Raw genomic sequence first — 8,803 nt, forward strand, 5'->3', positions numbered from 1 at the left:
ACAATGACAGGCTGACACTTGGGGTACAGGATAATGACAGGCTGATACTTGGGGTACAGGACAATGACAGGCTGATACTCGGGGTACAGGACAATGACAGGCTGACACTTGGGGTACAGGATAATGACAGGCTGACACTTGGGGTACAGGATAATGACAGGCTGATACTTGGGGTACAGGATAATGACAGGCTGATACTTGGGGTACAGGATAGTGTCGGGCTGATACTTGGGGTACAGGATAATGACAGGCTGATATTTGGGGTACAGGATAGTGTCGGGCTGATACTTGATGATCTGACCACAGGAATAGTTATCAGTATGTGACCTCCGCACGGATCGTCTTCTCTGGCGGCCTCCAGGTCCTGGATGTTATATCAGTAGGGGTGGGGGAGGGGTACAGCAGGTTCTTCTTATCTCTTCTTCTCTACCAGAGTCAATGTCATCTCTAAACTTGACCATGAATTCAGGACAAGGTCCACGGTCACAGCGTCGGCCTCGCCTGACAACCTCTGTACTAAACATGTCATACAATAAGAATTCATGAGCTGGTCCCATAGATGGTGGACTGGTGACTGGTGACTGGTGACAAATCTGGAGACCAGAAATAGGCAGTGAAATGGAGGCGCCCCCTTGTCTGGATGGCGGACAAGGAAACTGCGGGAGCTGCTTGTACTTACCAGCGACCCTCTGTACTGGTGACTGTCTTATAATCTCTGCATGTCCTCAGGTCACCACGGCCCCAACATCTAACACAGAGGTCAGAATGACTTAGATGGCGGCATTTCACCCAAATCACCATCCTGCCTGTCTCAGTCCAATGACGACCTCTCTCAACGTCTGTCAACTCAACTGCGCAAAATGTGATGAAGTGTGTTGTAGAAACTTCTCTAGTAACCAGCAATTTCTCACCAAGAGGTACACTACCCAAAAGTAACCTGTGAGAGCCGATTTATAAGACAGCAGGGAGGAGCATTCTTACGCCCTCTTGTGGTGAGACCCGGTATCTGATCAGACCAAACCTGCTTGAGACAGAACAAGCCAAAGTTTGCTGTAACGCAATTCTACAATCCAGGGTGCGGTATTTTTGGACGATGACTATACAATATAGGATATTTAGCATCTTATATGATCTCTGGCTCCGTATATATAGCAGCTGCTCAGCAGATACAGATATATACATACCAGATATATGAGAGGAGAACAAAGTCTACAGCCTGTAAATAACCTGCATGAACTCAGCACACCGAGGGGCGGGTAAGACAGCGAGGAGTAGCCAGTACACACCAGGCAGGAGAGGGAGCACGTAACTACTGAGCCACCATGACCACTCCAGCTCTCAAGTATCTCTGTGCCCGCCTGGCCAATGGAAGAAGATGCCTACCGGTCCAGATCCGGGGGGTGGCGGGGGCTACAGCCCTGCAGGAAGAGAGGAAATACAAGACGTTTGATGATCTGCCCGGACCCTCCCTCCTCACCAATATATACTGGGTGTTCTGCAGAGGATATCTCATGTATGGACACGAGCTGCAGGTAGTCACAAAGTAATGTAGGCTGCAAATAAGAACCGAAGCAACCGACAACCAACCTGCTCTCATACCAAGCGTCCTGGTTGTCAGTGTCGGCTTTGCTGCATTTCTTGCCATTTAGTTTCTAATGATCCCAATAATAATAATAATAATAATAATAATAATAATAACGTCATTACTTCTGCTCAACTTCTCTCAGCGGCGAATAACGTAATATATATGTCCCGGAATTCTGCTGGAGGACACAATGAATAATGATGTAATAGGACGGATACATAATAACTAATACTCCTCTGATATCATCAATGTCAGGATGTCTTCAAGAAGAAGTATGGGCCGATGTGGAAAACCTCACTGGGACGATATATTACCGTCAACATCTCAGATGTGGATCTACTGGAGTCAGTACTGAGACAAGAAGGAAAATACCCTGTAAGGCTGGACATGGAGCTATGGAAGATACACAGGAGGAAGAGAGGCCTGGGGCTCGGACCCTTCACCGAGTAAGATACAAGGAATGATATGGTCACATTCTATAAATTATTAGTAGTAGGGGGCAGTATTATATCAGTTATATTCCTGTACAAAGGAGTAGTATTATAGTAGTTATATTCTTGTACATAGGAGCAGTATTATAGTAGTTATATTCTTGTACATAGGAGCAGTATTATAGTAGTTATATTCTTGTACATAGGAGCAGTATTATAGTAGTTATATTCTTGTACATAGGAGCAGTATTATAGTAGTTATATTCTTGTACATAGGAGCAGTATTATAGTAGTTATATTCTTGTACATAGGAGCAGTATTATAGTAGTTATATTCTTGTACATAGGAGGTAGTATTATAGTAGTTATATTTTTGTACATAGGAGGTAGTATTATAGTAGTTATATTCTTGTACATAGGGGCAGTATTATAGTAGTTATATTCTTGTACATAGGAGCAGTATTATAGTAGTTATATTCTTGTACATAGGAGCAGTATTATAGTAGTTATATTCTTGTACATAGGAGTAGTATTATAGTAGTTATACTCTTGTATATAGGAGCAGTATTATAGTAGTTATATTCTTGTACATAGGAGGTAGTATTATAGTAGTTATATTCTTGTACATAGGAGCAGTATTATAGTAGTTATATTCTTGTACATAGGAGTAGTATTATAGTAGTTATATTCTTGTACATAGGAGGTAGTATTATAGTAGTTATATTCTTGTACATAGGAGTAGTATTATAGTAGTTATATTCTTGTATATAGGAGTAGTATTATAGTAGTTATATTCTTGTACATAGGAGGTAGTATTATAGTAGTTATATTCTTGTATATAGGAGTAGTATTATAGTAGTTATATTCTTGTACATAGGAGTAGTATTATAGTAGTTATATTCTTGTACATAGGAGGTAGTATTATAGTAGTTATATTCTTGTACATAGGAGTAGTATTATAGTAGTTATATTCTTGTACATAGGAGGTAGTATTATAGTAGTTATATTCTTGTACATAGGAGTAGTATTATAGTAGTTATATTCTTGTACATAGGAGTAGTATTATAGTAGTTATATTCTTGTACATAGGAGCAGTATTATAGTAGTTATATTCTTGTACATAGGAACAGTATTATAGTAGTTATATTCTTGTACATAGGAGCAGTATTATACTAGTTATATTCTTGTACATAGGAGGTAGTATTATAGTAGTTATATTCTTGTACATAGGAACAGTATTATAGTAGTTATATTCTTGTACATAGGAGGTAGTATTATAGTAGTTATATTCTTGTACATAGGAGCAGTATTATAGTAGTTATATTCTTGTACATAGGAGGTAGTATTATAGTAGTTATATTCTTGTACATAGGAGTAGTATTATAGTAGTTATATTCTTGTACATAGGAGGTAGTATTATAGTAGTTATATTCTTGTACATAGGAGGTAGTATTATAGTAGTTATATTCTTGTACATAGGAACAGTATTATAGTAGTTATATTCTTGTACATAGGAGTAGTATTATAGTAGTTATATTCTTGTACATAGGAGTAGTATTATAGTAGTTATATTCTTGTACATAGGAGGTAGTATTATAGTAGTTATATTCTTGTACATAGGAGTAGTATTATAGTAGTTATATTCTTGTACATAGGAGTAGTATTATAGTAGTTATATTCTTGTACATAGGAACAGTATTATAGTAGTTATATTCTTGTACATAGGAGCAGTATTATAGTAGTTATATTCTTGTACATAGGAGGTAGTATTATAGTAGTTATATTCTTGTACATAGGAGCAGTATTATAGTAGTTATATTCTTGTACATAGGAGTAGTATTATAGTAGTTATATTCTTGTATATAGGAGTAGTATTATAGTAGTTATATTCTTGTACATAGGAGTAGTATTATAGTAGTTATATTCTTGTACATAGGAGGTAGTATTATAGTAGTTATATTCTTGTACATAGGAGTAGTATTATAGTAGTTATATTCTTGTACATAGGAGTAGTATTATAGTAGTTATATTCTTGTACATAGGAGTAGTATTATAGTAGTTATATTCTTGTACATAGGAGCAGTATTATATAAGTTATATTTTTGTATGGTGTATTCTGTATGCCGCATTTTCTGTCCGTTGCTCATAGACCTCAATGTTAAAAAAATAACGGACACTTGCTGCATGTTGGATTTTTTTTGTCTAAGGGAGAACTTAGAATTCAAGTATATACAATGTATATATGGCCAGTAATAGTGTTATTATTCATGTATATAGGTACTGAGCTATAATCCCATTGTTCTCCTTCAGTCTCCATTGAGCAGGATCGGTTGCAGTCTTCTATATGACTTTATATCTGTGTATTACTATCTTGGCTTTCTCCTTAGGGAGGGGCAGCGCTGGCATTCTCTGAGGACTGTGCTCAATAAGAGGATGCTGAAACCTAAGGAGTCTGTTCTGTACACGGAGGTGATTAATGAGGTAGTGACCGACTTCCTGGAGATGCTGGACGATATGAGGAAGATGTCTCCGTCCGGAGTGATGGTGAACGACTTAGCCAACGCCCTCTACAGGTTCTCCTTCGAAGGTGAGGTAAATCCATGAAGGGAAAGGCGGATGAGCAGGTTCATAGAGACCACAAGTAATAATAGGATGTATTATCTCCATGGGGTCTGACTAAGAAAACTGCACCAGAAAGTGGAGAAAGTGAAAATTACAGAGACATTTGATACTTCCCCGGACTGTTCTAGAATCTAGAAAAAGTGACGCAGCTACAATGAATTGTAAAATGCATGAATTTGCTCCTTCTTTGCAGAGATATATGTATTGTCCTGCTCTCACAGCTGGGGGTCTCGTACCCAGACCAGTTTTAGAGAAAACAAAAGAAATTTGTTACTGAGCTGATCTGTAGGGGTGCTTGGAGCCGGACCCACACTGATCTGATATTGATGGCCCTATAAATCCAACTGCTTAGCTAAGCTGTATCTAGTAGTAAGGAGGGGTGGGGGCCATTTTTGCCCAAACCTTTCTCCTGGACTCCAGACTGACTCTCACCCTGATACATTGTTACAAAGTGCCAGCCGTGTAAGGAGGAATAACCAGGTCAGGACAGTCTCGGCCTCTGGAGAAGGATATACGTTATGTCCAGGTCATAGGTCAGGTATAATCTCAGCTTTCATTGCCTTTCAGGGATCTCGTACATTTTGTTTGAGACGCGTATCGGATGTCTACAGAAGGTCGTCCCACCGGAAACCAAAAAGTTCATCCAATCCGTAGGGGATATGCTGAAATACTTGGTGTATGTCATCTTCCTACCAAGCTGGACCCAGAACATCTTACCTTACTGGAAGAAATACGTCCAGAGCTGGGACAACATCTTCCACTTTGGTGGGTTTATATTCTTGTATATTAGGAGTGCAGCTTTGGGTGTGAGTAGAGACAGAAGTCAATGTGATATTAATCTGTTACTGAGACAATTTCCTACAATATGATGTTTCTTAAACCGCAATGAGATAAAGAGCAATCTGCATTAAATCTATAGGAAATAAGCTGATAGACGAGAAGATGCAGCAAATAGAAGAGAGACTGGAGCGCGGGGAGGAGGTACAAGGAGAATACCTGACTTACCTGCTGTCCAGCGGGAAACTGACCATGAAGGAAATCTACAGCAGTGTGGCCGAGCTGCTGCTGGCGGGAGTGGATACGGTATTCAGCACTGCCCCGTTATATGACTACACAACACTGCCCCATTATATGCAGGGATAAGACTACACAACACTGCCCCATTATATGCAGGGATAAGACTACACAACACTGCCCCATTATATGACTACACAACACTGCCCCATTATAAGACTACACAACACTGCCCCATTATAAGACTACACAACACTGCCCCATTATAAGACTACACAACACTGCCCCATTATAAGACTACACAACACTGCCCCATTATAAGACTACACAACACTGCCCCATTATATGACTACACAACACTGCCCCATTATATGACTACACAACACTGCCCCATTATAAGACTACACAACACTGCCCCATTATATCCAGGGATAAGACTATGCAACGCTGCTCACAGCTGAGGGGTTGTTACAGTTGTATCCAGTCTTAAATACAATGTCTCAAATAAACTGATAAGCTTTTCTACAGACCGGATTTAGGGTCAGTTCACATGGCAAAAATTTAAGAGGAAATTCATCTTAATTTTCCGCTGCCAGCTTTTTGGCACAGCTAGCCACGACGGGAAGCCAATGCAGTAACATCATCATTCCATCGCAGCATCCCCACCCTGATTGACCCCGGATCAGGAGGGAGTCTCCAGCTATCTACAGCACTCATTAGAGGCTGATTCCAACTCCTTCTTCTCCTCCTCAGACATCGAATACTCTCGCCTTTGGCCTGTATCATCTCTCAAGAAGCCCGGACATCCAGGATGCATTGTATGAAGAGGTGACGTCCATTGTGCCCGGGTTGGCTGTTCCTACTGGAGAAGACATCGCCAAGATGCCACTTCTGAGGGCAGTGGTTAAAGAGACGTTAAGGTAGAACTAGTGGGGGAAGGGTTAATCACTGGATAGAGACTTCCAAAACAAGGCGACCAATACATCAGATGACACCAAAAATACCGCACCTCTATCACTAATCCACTTAGTCGCACCCCTTTCAGTAACGCTCAGAACTAGTAGGTGTAAAAAGTATAAAAGTGTAAAAAAAATTGCAACAATTTACATCAGAATTCAGGCTGATAATGCAATGGAGACTCTGATGCAAATGGGAACGTGGCCGTAGTAAATCTAAACTTTCTATATTGTGTTTCTCCCTTCCGTCTTCCTTAGGATGTATCCTGTGGTGTCAACCAACTCCAGAATCGCCACGGAGAGTGATATAATTATCGGAGATTACTTCTTTCCTAAAGGTGTAAGTGATTCAGATCTCTCCTGTCCTGGTAGTTTGATATCACACATCAGTCTGGGATCCTAGGGGGATGCAGGGGAGTAACTACCGCAGAGGCAGCTGCCACAGGGCCCCGCTATTCCTAGTTACGCCACTGGGGGGATGCATACTCGGACCTTTGCAGCACATGGTTTGGTTATTGCTCCAATATATCTAAAATAATAAGTCATGTATTTCTCTTCTCAGTACTTTAGATAGTCAAAAGGTGGGATCAGATGAAAGGGTGTAAAGGAAGACTACAGGGTCGGGACTTACGGGCCCACCTGGCTAGTTGTGGTCCAGGGCCCAGTAGCCGCTGATACCTTTGATCCTCCTATAGCTACACCCCTGTTACCCAGCACGCTCCGGTGTAAATAATAAACGTCTCTAAATGTCTCTGTACTATATATAGCTGAGTCTTTCTTCCATCTTGTCTTCCAGACAATCTTTGCTCTTCAACACTATCAGATATCTCAAGATGAGAAAAATTTCCCAGACCCGAAGAAGTTTATCCCTCAGCGCTGGTTACGAGACCAAAAAGTAAAGAACAACCCCTTCAGCTCCATCCCCTTTGGATACGGCATCAGAGCTTGTGTGGGGCGACGAGTTGCTGAATTGGAAATGTATCTAATAATATCCCGGGTAAGTCTGACCTGACAAACTCATCAGCAAAGGGTCGGGACTCCAATCACTCGTACGGGTCAGCTTGGGTAAGGAGCAAATCCTGGGTAAAGTCAGACTGACGCCATCCCATGGGAGCGGTCCTGGTTATGGGAGGACACTCTCGTCTCCAGAGGGGTTTGGGCTTCAGTCCTTCCGTTTTCTCCCATTTATTCTAGATCTTCCCTTTTCGATATCTTGTTTCTTGGTCCCGCTTTGATAAGTGGTCCTTTATGCTCTAAAACAACCCATAACCTTATATAGTGTAACTACAATAGTGTCCTATAGGTAAAGACATTGGTGGTAATAGTCTTATAGTCTCATTAACTCTTTGACTGCTGAAGACCAGTTTGTGTGCTGTTTTCCTAGCTGGGAATTTGATTGGCTCTGTATTTAAGGGTCTCGGTCTAGGTCTGCGTCTTCTTTGTCTGTATGTAGGGGTGTATTATTCTTGAGGTGCCTTAGAAGAGGGTCACATGCACTACTTGTAACACATACCTCCCATGACATCATCTTATTTTACTGATGTCACATCTCATCATACAGAATATTCCCAGTAAAGACTAATGGCCGCCTGGGCTACCTCTAATATTCTCATTGGATTCCTCTCCATTTCCAGATCATTAAGAAGTACGAGCTGAGACCAGAGCCCGGTGCTCCGGAGATCAGAGCTGTGAACCGCATTGTCCTGGCCCCACAAAAGCAACTAAATCTGCAATTTCTGGAGAGACGCCCCATCCAGTGAGCGGCATCATTGTCAGCGGCGCTTGTTAAGTGAACACTTGCATCATTCAATACGTGACATATCAAATAAATGCCCTGTTAAAGGGACAGTGTCATCAGGATGGGACCCTTTAAACTGGTGTATCAGTATGGCAGCACATCAAAGGTGGCCTAGTAAGCACAACTGCAATCTCCAATCCCTGGCAAAGACGCGAGTCCAAGTCTGACCCTCCTGCCAAGGTATTAAATCAGTGGTCCAGGGCTATGATATTGATTGTTGCGGCCTCTTCATTACTTACTAAGCACAGCACCATACATTGCATAGTGGCTGTGCTTGGTATTGCAGCTCATCCCTATTCATTGGAATGAAACTGATCTGCAGCCTGCATATGACATCATTAAATTCATCCAATTCCACTTTGTGTCCTGAATTAGATTTATTTATTGCTGACTCCTCA

At 41.2% G+C, this 8,803-nt stretch overlaps 1 protein-coding gene across 1 annotated transcript; it reads left to right on the forward strand.

Moving 5' to 3' along the window:
* The first annotated feature begins 1,322 nt into the window (after positions 1-1,322).
* LOC142217284 (sterol 26-hydroxylase, mitochondrial-like) lies at positions 1,323-8,367 on the forward strand. Its single transcript, XM_075285477.1, has 9 exons — positions 1,323-1,532; positions 1,841-2,031; positions 4,403-4,602; positions 5,205-5,402; positions 5,557-5,720; positions 6,405-6,571; positions 6,866-6,947; positions 7,404-7,604; positions 8,242-8,367. Exons 1-9 carry the CDS (start codon positions 1,323-1,325, stop codon positions 8,365-8,367), a joined length of 1,539 nt encoding a protein of 512 aa, XP_075141578.1.
* The last annotated feature ends 436 nt before the right edge of the window (positions 8,368-8,803 follow it).

This window comes from Leptodactylus fuscus, chromosome 8 (assembly GCF_031893055.1).
Source record: "Leptodactylus fuscus isolate aLepFus1 chromosome 8, aLepFus1.hap2, whole genome shotgun sequence".
Taxonomy (NCBI): Eukaryota; Metazoa; Chordata; class Amphibia; order Anura; family Leptodactylidae; genus Leptodactylus; species Leptodactylus fuscus.

Coding starts and splice junctions, on each gene's coding strand:
- LOC142217284 (XM_075285477.1), top strand. CDS start 1,323: ATGACCACTCCAGCTCTCAAGTATCTCTGTGCCCGCCTGGCCAATGGA. Junction 4,603..5,204: donor CTACAGGTTCTCCTTCGAAG/GTGAGGTAAATC, acceptor ATTGCCTTTCAG/GGATCTCGTACATTTTGTTT. Junction 5,403..5,556: donor GGACAACATCTTCCACTTTG/GTGGGTTTATAT, acceptor TTAAATCTATAG/GAAATAAGCTGATAGACGAG.